The 19,515-nt window shown below is 49.5% G+C and overlaps 1 protein-coding gene across 1 annotated transcript in view; it reads left to right on the top strand.

The window, feature by feature from the left end:
* The window catches only part of LOC144481837 (RNA-binding motif, single-stranded-interacting protein 3-like), a 144,217-nt gene extending 126,069 nt beyond the window's left edge, over positions 1 to 18,148 (top strand). The window contains exon 7 of the mRNA XM_078200990.1: positions 17,987 to 18,148. Within this exon, the coding sequence (XP_078057116.1) occupies positions 17,987 to 18,148 (162 nt within the window). The remainder of the gene's footprint in view (positions 1 to 17,986) is intronic.
* The last annotated feature ends 1,367 nt before the right edge of the window (positions 18,149 to 19,515 follow it).

The following is a 19,515-nucleotide window of genomic DNA, read 5'->3' on the forward strand; positions in this document are numbered from 1 at the left end:
AGCATGGCCAATCCACCTAACCTGCACTCCTTTGGACACTAACCTGTACATCTTTGGACACTAAGGGGCAATTTAGCATGGCCAATCCACCTAACCTACACATCTTTGGACACTACGGGGCAACTTAGCATGACCAATCCACCTAATCTGCACATCTTTGGACACTAAGGGGCAATTTAGCATGGCCAATCCACCTAACCTACACATCTTTGGAGAGTGGGAGGAAACCGGAGCACCCGGGGGAAACCCATGCAGACACGAGGAGAATGTGCAAACTCCACACAGACAGTTACCCAAGGCCGGAATTGAACCCGGGTCCCTGGCGCTGTGATACAGAAGTGCTTACCACTGTACTACCCCTGAAAGGAAAGACAGTGGACAGGAAATGGCAGGCATTTAAGGAACGAACAGCTGAACTCCAGAAGTTGTTTATTCCTGTTTGCCACAAGAGTGGTAAGGGAATTGTGGGCAAACCATGGTTTACAAGGGAAATTAGAGCTAGTATCAGATTCAAGGAAGAAGCACACACATTGACAAGAAAAAGCAATAGACCTGAGGATTGGGAGCAGTTTAAAACTCAGCAAAAGAGGACCAAGCGATTGATTAAGAAGGGGAAAATAGCGTATGAAAGTAAGCTCGCAGGGAACATAAAAACTGACTGTAAAATTTCTATGGGTATGTAAAGAGAAAAAGATTGACAAAAACGAACGTAACTCCTTCCAGTCAGAAACGGGAGAATTCCTAACGGGGAATAAAGAAATGACTGAGGAATTAAATCGTACTTCAGTCTTCACAAAGGGAGACATGAATTATGTACCCGAAGTCCTGAGAGAAACATGTTTTAGTGAGGAGCTGAAGGAAATCACCATTAGTCGAGAAATGGTTTTGGGGAAATTGATGGGATTGAAGGTGGATAAATCTCCAGGTCCTGATAATCTTCATCCCAGAGGACTTAAGGAAGTGACCCTGGAAATAGTAGATCCATTGGTGGTTATTTTCCAAAATTCTTTGGACTCTGGAATCGTTCCTACAGTTTGGAGGGTGGCTAATGTAAGCCCGCTATTCAAAAAGGGAGATAGAGAGAAAACAGGGAACTATAGACCCGAGCCTAACGTCGGGACTGGGGAAGTTGCGAGTCTATTATCAAGGATTTCATAACTCAGCATTTGGAAGGCAGTGGTATAATCAGACAAAGTCAGCATGGATTTATGAAAGGGAAATCATGCTTGATGAATCTATTGGAATGTTTTGAGGATGTAACTAGTAGAGTTGATCGAGGAGAACCAATGGATGTGGTTTATTTAGACTTTCAGAAGGCTTTCAACAAGGTCTCACATGACAGACTACTATGTAAAGTTAAAGCACATGGGATTGCCGGTAATGTCTTGAGATGGATAGAAAGCTGGTTAGAAGATAGGAAGCAAAGAGTTGGCATAAATGGGTCTTTTTCCGATTGGCAGCCAGTGACTAGTGGTGTTCTACAGGGATCTGTGCTTGGACCCCAACTGTTCACATTATGTATTAATGGTTTGGAAGAGGGAACTGAATGTATTATCTCCAGATTTGCAGATGATACAAAGTTGGGCGGGAGGGTGAGCTGTGAGGAGGATGCAGAGTGTGATTTGGACAGGCTGAGTGTGTGGGTATCTGCAGGGCAGATGCAGTAGAATGTGGATAAATGTGAGGTTATCCACTTTGGTCGCAAAAATAGGAAGACAGATTATTATTTGAATGGGTGTAAATTGAGAGAGGGGGATACTCAGCGAGACCTTGGTGTCCTCGTGCATCAGTCGCTGAAAGTAAGTGCACAGGTACAGCAGGCAGTAAAGAAGGCAAATGGTATGTTGGCCTTCATAGCGAGAGGATTTGAGTACAGGGATAGGGATCTTTTACTGCAATTGTATAGGGCATTGGTGAGGCCACACCTGGAGTATTGTGTGCAGTTTTGGTGTCCTGATCTGAGGAAGGATGTCCTTGCTATAGAGGGAGTACAGCGAAGGTTTACCAGGCTAATTCCTGGGATGGCAGGTCTGTCATATGAGGAGAGACTAAGTTGGTTAGAATTATATTCATTGGAGTTTAGAAGAGTGAGAGGGGATCTCAGAGAAACTTATAAAATTCTAACAGGGTTAGACAGGGTAGATTCAGAAAGAATGTTCCCAATGGTGGGGGAATCCAGAACTAGGGGTCATAGTTTGAGGATAAGGGGTAAACCTTTTAGGACTGAGGTGAGGAGAAATTTCTTCACCCAGAGGGTGGTGAATGTGTGGAATTCACTCCCGCAGAAAGTAGTTGAGGCCAAAACGTTGTGTGATTTCAAGAAGAAATTAGATATCGCTCTTGGGGCTAAAGGGATCGAGGGATATGGGGGGAAGGGGGGATCAGGATATTGAATTCGATGATCAGCCATGATCAAAATGAATGGCGGAGCAGGATCGAAGGGCCGAATGGCCTCCTCCTGCTTCTAGTTTCTATGTTTCTAAAAGAAGTGCTCACAAATTTCCCATCCCTTCCCAGCCCATCCTGGGTCATCCAGGGGAGGGAATGCCAGGCTGCATTCCCGGCCTCCCAAGGTCAGGAAATTGGGATTGGCAGATAGAAGGTCTTGTGCAGCTCAAAACATTAGGGGTCGGAATGGAGGGGTTAGAGTCGCTCGTCTTACCCCCACTCCCACCCTACCCAGGGTTCAATGGTCAGAGGTCAGACCATGGCTCACATAGCCATCCCCGCATTGGAGCACCCATTGGCTGCACCATACGGAAAGCAAGATGGCAGCCCAGTAAGGTGCCCTTCCTCGTAGTCACAATGGTGATCTTGTGCCCCCGTTTGCCCTCCATCAGCCCCCGCCTTACCCCAAAAGAAACCATCTGGGCAAGATTGACATCATGAAGAGCAAATGGGTCCGGCCAGCAGTGCACTCTCTCACACACCTCTGAGGAAAGGCCCCTCTGCAGGACACCCCATCCAGGCTCACACTCCCAGTACCTAAGAAGTTAAACCAGGGCCCTGTCCGTCTCCCTACTGCTCCGGAAGGAGGTTGACTATCCCACAGCAACATTCTCACTTGCCTGGTTGGGTGCCGCTCCCAAAGGCTTGACACCATCCAGGACAAAGCATCCCCACTTGATTGGCACCCCATCCAACACCTTAAACATTCTCTCCCAACACCACCGACGCTCAGTAGCAGCAGTGTGTACCATCTACAAGATGCCCTGCAGCGACTCACCAAGGCTCCTCAGACAGCACCTTCCAAACCCACCGTCTCTACCACCGAGAAGGACAAGGGCAGCAGATACCTGGGAACACCACCATCTGCAAATTTCCCTCCAAGCCACTCACCATCCTGACTGGGAAATATATCAGCCGTTCCTTCACAGTCGCTGGGTCAAAATCCTGGAACTCCCTCCCTAACAGCACTGTGGGTGTATCTACACCACATGGACTGACTGATGTCCAATAACAATCCTGGAACTCCCTCCCTAACAGCACTGTGGGTGTACCTACACCACATGGACTGACTGATGTCCAATAACAATCCTGGAACTCCCTCCCTAACAGCACTGTGGGTGTACCTACACCACATGGACTGACTGATGCCCAATAACAATCCTGGAACTCCCTCCCTAACAGCGCTGTGGGTGTACCTACACCACATGGACTGACTGATGTCCAATAACAATCCTGGAACTCCCTCCCTAACAGCACTGTGGGTGTACCTACACCACATGGACTGACTGATGCCCAATAACAATCCTGGAACTCCCTCCCTAACAGCGCTGTGGGTGTACATACACCACATGGACTGACTGATGTCCAATAACAATCCTGGAACTCCCTCCCTAACAGCGCTGTGGGTGTACCTACACCACATGGACTGACTGATGTCCAATAACAATCCTGGAACTCCCTCCCTAACAGCGCTGTGGGTGTACCTACACCACATAGAACATAGAACATAGAACATAGAACATTACAGCGCAGAACAGGCCCTTCGGCCCACGATGTTGCACCGACCAGTTAAAAAAAAAAACTGTGACCCTCCAACCTAAACCAATTTCTTTTCGTCCATGAACCTATCTACGGATCTCTTAAACGCCCCCAAACTAGGCGCATTTACTACTGATGCTGGCAGGGCATTCCAATCCCTCACCACCCTCTGGGTAAAGAACCTACCCCTGACATCGGTTCTATAACTACCCCCCCTCAATTTAAAGCCATGCCCCCTCGTGCTGGATTTCTCCATCAGAGGAAAAAGGCTATCACTATCCACCCTATCTAAACCTCTAATCATCTTATATGTTTCAATAAGATCCCCTCTTAGCCGCCGCCTTTCCAGCGAAAACAATCCCAAATCCCTCAGCCTCTCCTCATAGGATCTCCCCTCCATACCAGGCAACATCCTGGTAAACCTCCTCTGCACCCTCTCCAAAGCCTCCACATCCTTCCTGTAATGTGGGGACCAGAACTGCACACAGTACTCCAAGTGCGGCCGCACCAGAGTTGTGTACAGTTGCAACATAACGCTACGACTCCTAAATTCAATCCCCCTACCAATAAACGCCAAGACACCATATGCCTTCTTAACAACCTTATCTACTTGATTCCCAACTTTCAGGGATCTATGCACACATACACCTAGATCCCTCTGCTCCTCCACACTATTCAAAGTCCTCCCGTTAGCCCTATACTCAACACATCTGTTATTCCTACCAAAGTGAATTACCTCACACTTCTCCGCATTAAACTCCATCCGCCACCTCTCGGCCCAACTTTGCAACCTGTCTAAGTCTTCCTGCAAACTACGACACCCTTCCTCACTGTCTACCACACCACCGACTTTGGTGTCATCAGCAAATTTGCTAATCCACCCAACTATACCCTCATCCAGATCATTAATAAATATTACAAACAGCAGTGGCCCCAAAACAGATCCCTGAGGTACACCACTTGTAACCGCACTCCATGATGAATATTTACTATCAACCACCACCCTCTGTTTCCTATCCGCTAGCCAATTCCTGATCCAATTTCCTAGATCACCCCCAATCCCATACATCTGCATTTTCTGCAGAAGCCTACCATGGTGAACCTTATCAAACGCCTTACTAAAATCCATATATACCACGTCCACTGCCTTGCCCCCATCCACCTCCTTGGTCACTTTCTCAAAAAACTCAATAAGGTTAGTAAGGCACGACCTACCTGCCACAAAACCATGCTGACTATCACCTATCAATTCATTACTCTCCAAATAACTATAAATCCTATCCCTTATAATTTTTTCCAACATCTTGCCGACAACAGAAGTGAGACTCACCGGTCTATAATTCCCGGGGAAGTCTCTGTTCCCCTTCTTAAACAATGGGACAACATTCGCTAACCTCCAATCTTCTGGTACTATACCAGAGGCCAACGACGACCTGAAGATCAGAGCCAGAGGCTCTGCAATCACTTCTCTTGCCTCCCAGAGAATCCTTGGATAAATCCCATCCGGACCAGGGGATTTATCTATTTTCAGACCCTCCAGAATATCCTGCACATCCTCCTTATCAACTGTAATACTGTCTATTCTACTCCCTTGCAACCCAGTGTCCTCCTCAGCTATATTCATGTCCCCTTGCGTGAACACCGAAGAGAAATATTGGTTCAATGCTTCACCAATCTCCTCCGGTTCCACACATAACTTCCCTCTGCCATCTATAACTGGCCCTAAACTTGCCCTAACCAACCTTCTGTTCTTGACATACCTATAGAACGCCTTAGGATTCTCTTTAACCCTATCCGCCAAAGTCTTCTCATGTCCCCTTTTAGCCCTTCTAAGCTCGCTCTTCAACTCCCTCTTAGCCAATCTAAAGCTTTCTAGTGCACTACCCGAGTGCTCACGTCTCATCCGAACATAAGCCTCCTTTTTCTTTTTAACCAACAAAGAAACTTTTTTGGTGCACCACGGTTCCCTAGCCCTACCAATTCCTCCTTGCCTGACAGGGACATACCTATCACAGACTCGCAGTAGCTGCTCCTTGAAAAAACTCCACATGTCGGACGTTCCCAGTCCCTGTAATCTCCTAGTCCAACCTATGTTTCCTAATTCTCTCCTAATAGCCTCATAATTACCCTTCCCCCAGCTAAAACCACTGGCCCGAGGTTCATGCCTATCCCTTTCCATCACTAAGGTGAACGTAACCGAATTGTGGTCACTATCACCAAAATGCACACCAACTTCCAAGTCTAGCACCTGGTCTGGCTCATTTCCCAGCACCAGATCCAATATAGCCTCACCTCTAGTTGGCCTGTCTACATACTGAGTCAAAAAACCTTCCTGCACGCTTTGAACAAAAACTGACCCCTCTAACGAGCTAGAGCTATAACAATTCCAGTCAATATTAGTCAAGTTAAAATCCCCCATAACAATTGCCCTATTACTTTCACTCCTAAGCAGGATTGACTCCGCAATCCTTTCCTCAACCTCTCTAGAACTTTTAGGAGGTCTATAAAAGACTCCCAACAGGGTGACCTCTCCTCTCCTATTTCTAATCTCCGCCCATACTACCTCAACAGATAAGTCCTCATCAAACCTCCTCTCTGACACTGTGATACAATCTCTGACCAACATGGACTGACTGATGCCCAATAACAATCCTGGAACTCCCTCCCTAACAGCGCTGTGGGTGTACCTGCAACAGATTCAAGAAGGCGGCTCACCACCACCTTCTCAAAGAGGGGATGAAGGATTGCCAAAAATGCTGGTCTCGCCAACGACTCCCACATCCTGCAAACAAGGAAGTCAAAACCGTTGCTGTCATTTGTGGGACTTGTGTCTTTGCCAGCGTATATCTATTCAAGCACTGTGAGATGTTGCAGAGAGATGTGTCAGGTCGATGGATAAGTGCCGTTCTCTATGAATGCCGGTTTGATGTTTTGTTGTGGTTTTTGAGCAGGCTGACTTTAAGAAGCTGCCTTCTCTCTTACCTTCACAATGCCCCTTTGTCTAATCCCCACAGGGAGTGTGTCACGTAAACGCGAATGGAATGTGCTGCATTCGCTGCCAGGAAGCTGGAGAGAGAGACAGCAACACGGGGCCCAAAGATGTCCTTTTTGTTTCCCTCTCTGGAAGGGTTTATTTAATAGGATTAGCTCGTGGTCACTGTGTCTTGGTGTGTGGCTCTTGCTTGTGGCGTTGGGGGAGGAGGGCGGGAGGTTGTGGGGGGGGGATTGTGGAGGGAGAAAAGTGACCAGCTTTTTTGGTTAGCTCATTGACACGGTGTAACACAAAAGCAGCTGTCATTCCTCATTCTGCAGGCGAGAGTCTCACAAAGCTGGCCCGTTGACACTCGCTAATTGTTCCACTCTCAGGCGTCTGGTCGAGTGCCAGATGCTGAGAACTGGCGAGGGGTTTTTCCCACTGCTTTCTCCCGCAAAGACAAACATCAATTGCTCTTCTTGTCTCTTTCTTGTGTGCATGTCCTCAGCTAAAAGGAATGCTTGTCGCTCCTATCAAACCGATTATCTGGGCCCATTCAGGCCGGCCTGTTGAGAAAGGCTTTTTTTTTCAGTAAAGGACAGTTCACCGCTGTAAATCATCTCAGTCACTTCTGGCGAGTGGTGTGGACGGCTATATTTTGTTAGGCCTTTGCCTGCTGAGTTCAGTTTGGACTCCCACCGTTGGCCTTTTTACAGCCTGACACATTTGGACTTTCCTCTGAAACGAATCTGTGCCTTATTCGGTTCGTGAATAATTCCCATTTTAAAGAACTGGCCCGTGTGGCCCCTCCAGTGTTCGACAATGTATTGATCGCGGTCCGCTACCCTCCGAGGTAGAGAATTTCAAAGATTTACAACCCTTTTGAGTGAAGGGTTTTCTCCTCAAGTCAGTCCAAAATGGCCGCCCCCTTCCCCTGAGACTTTGACAATGTCAAACCCGCTCAGAATTTTATGCCCGGAATTCACGCCCGGCTGCCGCTGCAAGCGAGGATGTAGAATTTGATGTTCAGCCAAATCTCCACTCGCTGCAGCGGGACTGGAAAATCCCACCACTGTGGAAAGCAGGAAAATTCCGGCTGATCTGTTTCATTGAGGTCACTTCGCATTCTTCAAAATGCCTGAGAAATCTCTCTCATCCCAAACGTTTGTTTTTGTCGGGATTTTCCTTCTGCCGAGACAATGGGGCCTTGCCACAACATGGACAACTTTTGTCCAATCATGTGGCAGTGCCACTTTCTGCCCAGCCGACGGTCCCCCTTTGATTTTCGGCCAACGCCCGCGCGAGGGCCATCGCGGAGTTCCAGACTCTCGGAGGCAGGAGTTTGAGCAGTGGCTTACTGCGGAGCCCCGGACAGCCCCGGCAGTGTTTCACGGCAGCGGGAGGCGGCCCGCCATTGGTTGGCGGTGGGACTGGAAAGTCCCACCGTTGTCAACGGGGTTTCCCGTTGTACGTAACCCCAGCTGCTGGGAAAGCCGCGTTGGGGAGGGTCGCCGTCGGCAGGACTGGAAAATCCCACCGGCAAAAATGGCTGGAAAATTGCCACTATTGTTGTTAGGTTTACATTTCTAGGTAATGTACAAGGATGGTGCATACGAAGGGTGGCACGGCGGCACAGTGGTTAGCACTGTTGCCTCACAGCGCCAGGGTCCCGGGTTCGATTCCCGGCTTTGGTCACTGTCTGTGCGGAGTCTGCACGTTCTCCCCGTGTCTGCGTGGGTTTCCTCCGGGTGCTCCAGTTTCCTCCCACAGTCCAAAGATGTGCGGGTTAGGTGGATTGGCCATGCTAAATTGCCCCTTAATGTCAGGGGGAATAGCTCGGGTAAATGCATGGGGTTGTGGGGATAGGGGTTGGTTGGGATTGTGGTCGGTGCAAACCCGATGGGCCGAATGGCCTCCTTCTGCACTGTCGGATTCTATCTTGCAGATGGAATATGCAGCCCAGAAATAGGCTATTCTGCCCAACTAGTCCATACTGGTATCAGACCCTCCTATCCTTCCTCTAATTCTATCATTATAACGCCTCTTCCAAGTTCCCTTCAAATGCTTTGATATTATTTGTCTCTGCCACTCCCTGTGGTCATGGGTCCCACATTCATCCATTCCAAAATTAGACCAGAACCACTCATTTTACTGTCCTTTGATTAATGATCACTGATGTGCTTGCCCAGTTGTTTGCCTTGAACGGTTGGCCTGGACTGCAGTGCCATTACTCCAGGCCTCAAAGTATTTTTGCTCAGAGGTGAGAGAACTCACCAACACTGCAGCGGATTTTTCAGGCAAATATCTGGGCACCTCACAGCAACGTCAAGGCCAGGATTTTCCGGTCAAGCTGAATTCTGGAGAGGCAGCCAAACGTCCATTGACTTTGGGTGGTCGGGATTTGGAGGGAAAACCCACCCCTGGTTTTGCAATGAGGAGAGGCCATTCAGCCCATCAAAAGATCTTGGGCCTGGAATTTCCTCGAGGTTGCTCCCTCACCCAGGAATCCCCGGGCTGTCATTTTGTAGGACATCCCACCAGACATCTCCAGTCAAAGTATAGCCTCGACTGTGGTGTCTCCCAAGCCCACTGCCCTCTGTTGACTTCAGTCAGAAACGTAGGCCGCAGGGCACGAACCTCCCAATCTTTAATCCTGCAATCTGAAAATGCCGTCTTCCCACAATCCCCCCCGACCGAAGCTATAGTAGCTGAAGTGTTGACGCATTTATTTTAAACATCTTGGGCGGAATTTTCCCATCCCACCCCCCACAGGAATCGCAGCAGGTGACGGGGTCGGGCGGGCGGACTACGCAAAGGTCCTTTGACCTCGGGCGGGAATTTCCAGCCTTGGGGCGAACAAGGCTGGGAAATCCTGCCCCCTTGACTAAAATAATGGGGAGAGGAATTGTGGTCACCCTGAGCGAGTTCCCCTGATCAAACCAAACAACCAGGCAGGGCAGGGAGGGGAGTAAGATGTACCTGAACACGCCCCCCCCATTTCCCACTGGATCGCAAATAATCCAAAGGCCCAGGCTGATGCCCTTGCAACATGGGTTCAAGTCCTGGCATGGTGGCACAGTGGTTAGCACTGCTGCCTTACAGTGCCAGGGACCCGGGTTCGATTCTCGGCTTGGGTCACTGTCTGTGCGGAGTCTGCGCATTCTCCCCGTGTCTGCGTGGGTTTCCTCCGGGTGCTCCGGTTTCCTCCCACAGCCTGAAAGACGTGTTGATTAAGTGCATTGACCCGAACAGGAGTGTGCCGACTGGGGGAATTTCACAGTAACTTCATTGCAGTGTTAATGTAAGCCTTACTTGTGACACTAATAAAAAATCTTTACTCTTTAAAAAAAAAGCAGCTGGTCGAATTTAATAAAATCTGGAATCGTAAAGCGAGTCTCAGTAATGCTGATCCCCCCTCCTTGTTCAGCAATGTCCCCTTTGGAGAAGGGAATCTGCCGTCTTTACCTGGTCGGGTCTACATGTGACTCCAGAGCCACAGCAACGTGTAAAAAGTAACTGGATAAAAGTTAATCACTGCGGATGCTGGAATCTGAAACCAAAAGAGAAAATGCTGGAAAATCTCAGCAGGTCTGGCAGGACCTGTGAGGAGAGAAAAGAGATGACGTTTCGAGTCCAGATAACTGTCAAGAGTGGCGTTCGACCAAATCCCACCTGGTTGAAGAAATCTGTAGCCACAAGTGTGGCCTAGAATGGAGATGATTGAGTGACTTCCCCCTGACGTCTCCATTGGTTGGCACGGAGTGGGGGGAAGAGTCCAGATGACAACGGGTCTCCTGGACTCGAAACGTCAGCTCTTTTCTCTCCTTCCAGATGCTGCCAGACCTGCTGAGATTTTCCAGCATTTTCTCTTTTGGCCACAGCAATGCAAAAAACAAAGTTTATTTATTAGTCACAAGTAGGCTTACCCACTGTAATGAAGTTCCTGTGAAAATCCCCCAGTCGCCACACTCCTGTTCGGGCACACTGAGGGAGAATTTAGCACGGCCGATGCACCTCACGTGTTTCAGACTGTGGGAGGAAACCGGAGCACCCGGAGGAAACCCACGCAGACACGGGGAGAACGTGCAGACTCCGCACAGACGGTGACCCAAGCCGGGAATCGAACCCGGGTCCCTGGCGCTGTGAGGCAGCAGTGCTAACCACTGTGCCACCGTGCCGCACAATGTGGGGGAGTCAATGTGGTTGACTCTCACCTGCCCTCGGGCAACCGGGGACGGGCAACAAATGCTGGCCCAGCCAGTGACGCCCACATAAGAACATAAGAAATAGGAGCAGGAGTAGGCCATCTGGCCCCTCGAGCCTGCCCCGCCATTCAATAAGATCATGGCTGATCTGACGTGGATCAGTACCACTTACCCGCCTGATCCCCATAACCCTTAATTCCCTTACCGATCAGGAATCCATCCATCCGCGCTTTAAACATATTCAGCGAGGTAGCCTCCACCACCTCAGTGGGCAGAGAATTCCAGAGATTCACCACCCTCTGGGAGAAGAAGTTCCTCCTCAACTCTGTCTTAAACCGACCCCCCTTTATTTTGAGGCTGTTTTAACGGTGGGTTAGTTTCAAAATCTGCCCCCGCCTCACTCTCCCCACAAGACAGCATGAGAACATGTGCACTGGAGGCCGATAGTCAAACACTTTGTGCTGAATTCCTGAACTCTTCGGTAATTGGAGCTGATTCTGTTCAGGAATTATCCAGAGGGAGATTTTCCACCTGCTTGAAGTGAACAGATGGGAAATGGGCTGGTGGGGGGTGGTGGTGGCAGCACAGAGACGGATCCTTCCGCCAGGCAATTCTTAATCTCCGAGTCCAGCACGCCTGTGTGTTTGTTCAGGTGGCTCACTGCAGCGGCGGGTTTGTGTCACACCCATCGCTGTTTCCTCTGGCAGAGATCAAACGCCTCCCTGCAGCCTTTCGACTCGGAGGGGAGTTGTGGGATTGCATTTCCCCCAAAATCCTCCCTCGGGCCCGCACAGACTCTGCAGCACCGTGGCCTGGCTGGTGCAGAGTTCAAAGGCGCGCTCGAAGCCAGGAACATGGCTGGCATCTTTCAGAGGTTGAACCGGCAAGTCCCACGGTGCTGTTTCACCCTGCTGTTTTTCCCCCGGGGAGAGCGAGTGTCGATTGGCAGGCTGTTCGCCTGCATCAGGCCACCCTTGCCTTTCGAGCCGGATTCACTGGAGCGAGAGGCGAGGCTAATATTTGACCTCGGAGCAAATATTAACCCCCCCAACCCTCCCTGGCACCAACCAATGGCCTGGCCGGGGGGATGTTACCCAATCATCTCTATTCTAGGCCAGGCTTGTGGCTCCACATTTCTTCAGTCAGGTGAAATTTGACCGAACGCCACTCTGAACAGTCATCTACCAAAAACTGGTGCCCCCCGCTTGGCCAAGAAAGGAAGAAGACTTGACCGCTCCCGGCACGGTGGTTAGCACTGCTGCCTCACAGCGCCAGGGACCCGGGTTCGAATCCCGGCTCGGGTCACTGTCTGTGTGGAGTTTGCACATTCTCCCCATGTCTGCATGGGTTTCCTTCGGGTGCTCCGGTTTCCTCCCACGCTCCGAAAGACGTGCTGGTTAGGGTGCATTGACCATGCTAAATTCTCCCTCAGTGTACTCGAACAGGCGACTGAGGGATTTCCACAGTAACTTCATTGCAGTGTTAATGTAAACCTACTTGTGACACTAATAAATAAAATCTAAAATAATAAATAAACAAAGGCTGGTGCCAAATGCCTGTCTGCACCACTGCCAGGAAGTCTCAAAGCTGCCAAGTTTGCCACCCCAGCAGTGCTGATCATCGCTCAGTGTTTGTGCATGATAGTGGGGTTAAAAGAGTGAGGTAGAGCTTGATTCCCCTGCTACCTTGCGGGGACGGTGGCGGGGGGGGGGGGGGAGTTAAAGAGAAGATTAAGAAAGAAAATTAACAAAGCAGCACCCAAGCGCAGTCGGGACATCTGGTAGACTCCATTCCCAATCCAACAATCCAAGATGATGCTTTGCCAGTTAACAGTCACAGTTCTAACACGGCCTGAGTGAAAGCAGACAAAAGCTGCTAACAAGCTATATTTGTACGTCTGAAGAGGTAAAGGAACATGCCAAAGGAATGCAGGGAGAGTGGGTGGGGGGTGGGGGGGGGGGGGGGGGGGGGGTGGCGGAGGGCGAATGAGGGGCAAGGGGGTCAGAGTTGAAAGGGCGTTAACGTCCGGGCAAGTACAACTTCGAAACAAGCCAGAGCTTTCTTTTGCATAGTTGAAACCTCGGTGTTTGAAGTCTCAAATGGCTGCCTTCCTGGATTCTTGGAACAGGAGGCAAAGATCCTTTCCTTTTCCAAGAATTGTTAATCAAGCATTCGCCACGGGTTGCATGCACGAGAATGAAGCTGTCACTCGGAGCAGCTGGGAAGTGTCCCTGCTGTGGCCAGCGGGGAAACATTTGCTCAGGCTTTAACCGAGCGTTGGGAGATTTTCTTCCCTCCCACTCCCTCCTCTTTCTCTCTCACTCTCTCAGCCCCTGCAACCTCCCCACCCCCGAGCAATGTGTTCCAGGAAATGCCGTGTTGAGAAACTGTTAACTCTTTTGTTGCCCAATCAGATTAGTGTGTCCTGGGCACAATTAAAAATGGCTGCCTCTGATACCACAAACTGACAGGAAGTGTTTTCTTCCAGGTTGCCGGGAAGCTGATATCTGAATCTTCCCGCTAATCCGCATGGGATTTAAAAAAAAAAATACTTTTTTTTTAAAGAGTATTTAAGAACGTTACAGCTCTTGCCCCCTTATGCCCTGCAAGCCAGTGCCCACATTCGATCTTGTGCATGGCTGGTTGCCTCTCTGCCAGGGCTTAATGCCACCCAGAGAGGTAACCAGGGAATACCCGTTATACCAGAGCCAACACGTAGAAGGTCATCGAATCTACAGTGCAGAAAGAGGCCATTCGGCCCATCGAGTCTGCACCGACCACAATCCCAGGCCCTATCCCCGTAACCCCATAGCTAGTCTCCCTGACGTTAAGGGGCAATTTAGCATGGCCAATCCACTTAACCCACATATCTTTGGACACTTAGGGACAATTTAGCATGGCCAATCCACTTAACCCACATATCTTTGGACACTTAGGGACAATTTAGCATGGCCAATCCACCTAATCTACACATCCTTGGACTGTGGGGGGAAACCGGAGCACCCGGAGGAAACCCACGCAGACACGGGGAGAATGTGCTGACTCCGTGCAGACAGTGACCCAAGCCGGGAATCGAACCTGGGTCCCTGGGGCTGTGAGGCAGCAGTGCTAACCACTGTGCCACCGTGCCGTCCTCAAGGTCATACACACTGGTTTCTTCAAATAGAACTGTGTTATAACTAGGAGTGTTGGATGGGCGATGGTGGATGCCGAGGGGAATGGGTTTCGATAGGAAGGCTAAGGGACATGGTCTTCGAATGAAGAGTTAGGGGATTAGAGGGATGGTCTTCGATGGGAGAGTAAGGGGATTGGAGGGATGGTCTTTGATGGAGAGTTAGGGGATTAGAGGGATGGTCTTCGATGGGAGAGTTAGGGAGTTAGAGGGATGGTCTTTGATGGAGAGTTAGGGGAGTAGAGGGATGGTCGTTGGGAGAGTTAGGGGATTAGAGGGATAGTCTTCGATGGGAGGGTTAGGGGATTAGAGGGATGGTCTTTGATGGAGAGTTAGGGGATTAGAGGGATGGTCTTCGATGGGAGAGTTAGGGAGTTAGAGGGATGGTCTTTGATGGAGAGTTAGGGGAGTAGAGGGATGGTCGTTGGGAGAGTTAGGGGATTAGAGGGATAGTCTTCGATGGGAGGGTTAGGGGATTAGAGGGATGGTCTTTGATGGAGAGTTAGGGGATTAGAGGGATGGTCTTCGATGGAGAGTTAGGGGATTAGAGGGATGGTCTTCAATGGAGAGTTAGGGGATTAGAGGGATGGTCTTCGATGGGAGGGTTGGGGGATTAGAGGGATGGTCTTCAATGGAGAGTTAGCGGATTAGAGGGATGGTCTTCGATGGGAGGGTTGGGGGATTAGAGGGATGGTCTTCGATGGGAGGGTAAGGTGATTAGCCACGAGTGTGGACTAAGAATGGAAATGTGTGCTTGTCACAGCCCCACTTCCCAGTTGTCCCAAACTACTTCATTACCAATCTACTACTTTTCATGGGCTTGCCTCAGTGATGTAACACGCATACACAGAATAACCCCATAACATGCAAATTTTGTGTATAATGGCCAGGATTCTACGGCCCCTCGTGCCCAGTGAGGTATTACGGTCTCACCGAAGTAAACGGCAATTTAAATGGACGCCGCATTCCCCCAGGGAGGGAGACACCGTGGCGGAACCCTAAAATCCTGGCTGATAACTCTTAAATTTAGTTGCTTACATAGAACATAGAACAGTACAGCACAGAACAGGCCCTTCGGCCCACGATGTTGTGCCGACCTTCATCTGAAACCAAGATCAAGCTATCCCACTCCCTACCATCCTGGTGTGCTCCATGTGCCTATCCAATAACCGCTTAAATGTTCCTAAAAAACATTTGGTAGGACTGAACTTGGGAGCATTGCTGTGAAAAAGAGACGTGCTGTCGAAGCTTTTCCTCTTGCACTCATCAGGACAGATGCAAGAATGCCAAAGTTCAAAGAGTCGACTTGCCAACCTTTTTCCCCTGAAGTATAAATTATGATTGAGATTTGACATTCTTGCGAATCTGATGAGTGCTCGGCACAAAACTTCGACAGCATGTCTCTTTTTTTTTCTTAAGAAAAAAACCTAAAGGTGCGATGAGTATGTCAAGGCCCTGTAACGGGTGTGGAGGGAGTGCGTGACAGTTTGTAACAGTCCCGTAATGAGCGCTAGCTGGCTTATAGGAGGCAGGGCATGCATGTGTCACAGGGCTGGAGTAAATAACTGAGCAAATATCGTTTCTTTGCCAAGTGCAGAGGAGGTAAATACTGAAGAGGACAATCCAAAATCATGGCCAAATCATTGCTGTTTGCGGGATTCCTGAAGAAGTTAGTGGGCGTTGTTTGGTTTCAGTTCATTTTGGACAGTGGTGGATGTTTTGGTAGACTAGCAACAGAATTCCACCCCCCCCCCCCCCGCCCCCGCCTCCTCACCCTTCCCCCACCGCGAACAGATACGCACACATTGAAATCAAATGTGTCACGCTAATGGTTCTTCCTTCACTTCCGGTCACGGTGGAGTAGCATTTGTCAGCTTGGGGGCGACGGTGGACTGAAAACATCCCCAGTTGGATTCAGGCCTCCAACTGGACACTTTCTCCGCCAAGTCACTAGTGCTGCTACTGGCCTCCGAAGTAGGGAACAGTATTCCTGATTGCTACCCAGTGACTTGCACTGGGGAAACGTGTGTGTATGGCCATCAAGTGAGGGTGGGGTAATGCTGCAAGAGAGTCGCTGATTTGATTTGATTTATTATTGTCACATGTATTGGGATACAGTGAAAAGTATTATTTCTTGCGCGCTATACAGATAAAGCATACTGTTCATAGAGTACATAGGGGAGAAGGAAAGGAGAGGGTGCAGAATGTGGTGTTACAGTCATAGCTAGGGTGTAGAGAAAGATCAGCTTAATATTTGATTTGATTTATTATTGTCACATGTATTGGGATACAGTGAAAAGTATTGTTTCTTGCGCGCTATACAGACAAAGCATACCGTTCATAGAGAAGGAAAGGGGAGAGTGCAGAATGTAGTGTTACAGTCATAGCTAGGGTGTAGAGAAAGATCAACTTAATGTTTGATTTTGATTTGATTTATTATTGCCACATGTATTGGGATACAGGGAAAAGTATTGTTTCTTGCGCCCTATACAGACAAAGCATACCGTTCATAGAGTACATAGGGGAGAAGGAAAGGAGAGAGTGCAGAATATAGTGTTACAGTCATAGCTAGGGTGTAGAGAAAGATCAACTTAATATTTGATTTGATTTATTATTGTCCCATGTATTGGGATACAGTGAAAAGTATTGTTTCTTGCGCGCTATACAAAGCATACTGTTCATAGAGAAGGAAAGGAGAGAGTGCAGAATGTAGTGTTACAGTCATAGCTAGGGTGTAGAGAAAGATCAGCTGAATGCAAAATAGGTCCATTCAAAAGTCTGACAGCAGCAGGGAAGAAGCTGTTCTTGAGTCGGTTGGTACGTGACCTCAGACTTTTGTATCTTTTTCCCGACGGAAGAAGGTGGAAGAGAGAATGTCCGCGGTGCGTGGGATCCTTGATTATGCTGACTGCTTTGCCGAGGCAGTGGGAAGTTCAGACAGAGTCAATGGATGGGAGGCTGGTTTGCGTGATGGATTGGGCTACATTCACAACCCTTTTGTAGTTTCTTGCGGTCTTGGGCAGAGCAGGAGCCCATACCAAGCTGTGATACAACCAGAAAGAATGCTTTCTATGGTGCATCTGTGGCCACACAAAGGTCTCAGACGTTGGTGAAGTGAAACGCTGCCTCTTGCAGAGGGTGGGGTGCCCTCAGCAGCAGTACCCAACTGTTTGGCTTCACGCAAACTTCCCAGGAATCTTGTTCGTCACTCCCTCCTCCGACTTAGTTTTCCTTTCATTTGTCCTCCCCGACCTTCGAGTCCAACCTCGTGGATGGCGAAGGTTTCAAAGAAAACAGCTGGCCTAACGAGCTCAGTTGGAAAACTATAATCAACGGTCTGCGAGGTGGTTGGGCCCACAGGAAGGCCCCGTTGCCGTGGCAACTTGCAGGCTCGGTTCAGCCTGTAGGCCTCGCCGGCGGGAAAACTAGGTCACCGGCCCTTCACTGAGGCTCATGGGTGAAGATGGGCCGTTTGGGTGACAAAGCAGAAAGCATCCGAGACCCCAGGATGATGTTGACCTTCAGGCCAGCAAGTGGGAGTACTTGACAGGAGTGGGCTTGGTGGTGGGGAGGGGTGATGGGACAGAAACAAGATGGCAGCCAGTGCATTAACAGGGCTGTAACCGGGTTGTTGTTTTGCCTCTGCAGCAACAAGAGCAGGACCCAACGAACCTATACATCTCCAACCTGCCCCTCACCATGGACGAGCAAGAGCTCCAGAACATGCTCAAACCTTTCGGTCAAGTTATCTCCACCAGGATACTGCGGGATGCCAATGGCACCAGCCGAGGTGTTGGCTTTGCCAGGTGAGAAGCAAAAACGTGTACGAATTCAGTCGCCATCTTGAAAAATGCCGACTTATGTCGATATATATTTTTGTCTTCTCACCTGGCAAAGCCAAGGTGTTGGCTTTGCCAGGTGAGAAGCAAAAACGTGTACGAATTCAGGGCAATGGGGTTTTCCCGCTTGTTGCCTCTGACCCTGGCCTTTGCTTGAGAGGCCACATAAGATCAGGTGGCCAAAAGGTAGGTTTTCATAGAACCATACACTCCCTACAGTGCAGAAAGAGGCTATTCGGCCCATCGGGTCTGCACCAATTCTCCAACAGAACATCTTACCTAGGCCCACCCCCTGCTCTATCCCCATAACTCTGTGTATTTAGCCCACTAATCCACCTAACCTGCACATCTTTGGACACTAAGGGACAATTTAGCACGGCCAATCCCCCTAACCTACACATCTTTGGACACGAAAGGGCAATTTAGCATGGCCAATCCACCTAACCTGCACATCTTTGGACACTAAAGGGCAATTTAGCATGGCCAATCCCCCCTAACCCATACATCTTTGGACACTAAAGGGCAATTTAGCATGACCAATCCACCTAAACTTAATATTCTGGGACACTAAGGGGCAATTTAGCATGGCCAATCTCCCTAACCTACACATCTTTGGACATTAAGGGGCAATTTAGCATGGCCAATCCACCTAACCTGCACATCTTTGGATATTAAGGGGCAATTTAAGTTTAAGTTTATTCATTAGTGTCACAAGTAGGCTTACATTAACACTTCAATGAAGTGACTGTGAAAATCCCTTCGTCGCCACACTCCTGTTCGGGTACACTGAGGGACACTTTAGCATGGCCAATCCCCCCAACCAGCACATCTTTGGACACGAAGGGCCTGATTTGACCATTTTCATTTGAAGTGCCGAATCTGGGCGTAATTCAGATCCGACTTGGGAATCTGCTTTCAGGCCCCCCAGACGCACCCAGCCTAAAAACAAAAATTGCGGGTCCCATTCGCGCTGTGGGTGGGGCCTAGCGCGACCGGGTGGATCGGAGTTCTGAACTGCGCATGCACAGGAAGAGACAAATTTGTCCCGTGTCAGATCGCTCCCGGGACGCAGAAAGCGGAGAAAGCGGCTCGGGAGCGAAAAGCGGGAGCGAGGGTGCACACACACATCACTGTCCCCCTTATTCACCCCCCCACTACCCACACATATCACTGTCCCCCTTGTCCACCCCCCCACTACCCACACATATCACTGTCCCCCTTGTCCACCCCCCCACTACCCACACACATCACTGTCCCCCTTATCCACCCCCCCACTACCCACACATATCACTGTCCCCCTTATCCACCCCCCCCCCCACTACCCACACATATCACTGT

Source organism: Mustelus asterias, chromosome X (genome assembly GCF_964213995.1).
Source record: "Mustelus asterias chromosome X, sMusAst1.hap1.1, whole genome shotgun sequence".
In the NCBI taxonomy this organism is placed as follows: Eukaryota; Metazoa; Chordata; class Chondrichthyes; order Carcharhiniformes; family Triakidae; genus Mustelus; species Mustelus asterias.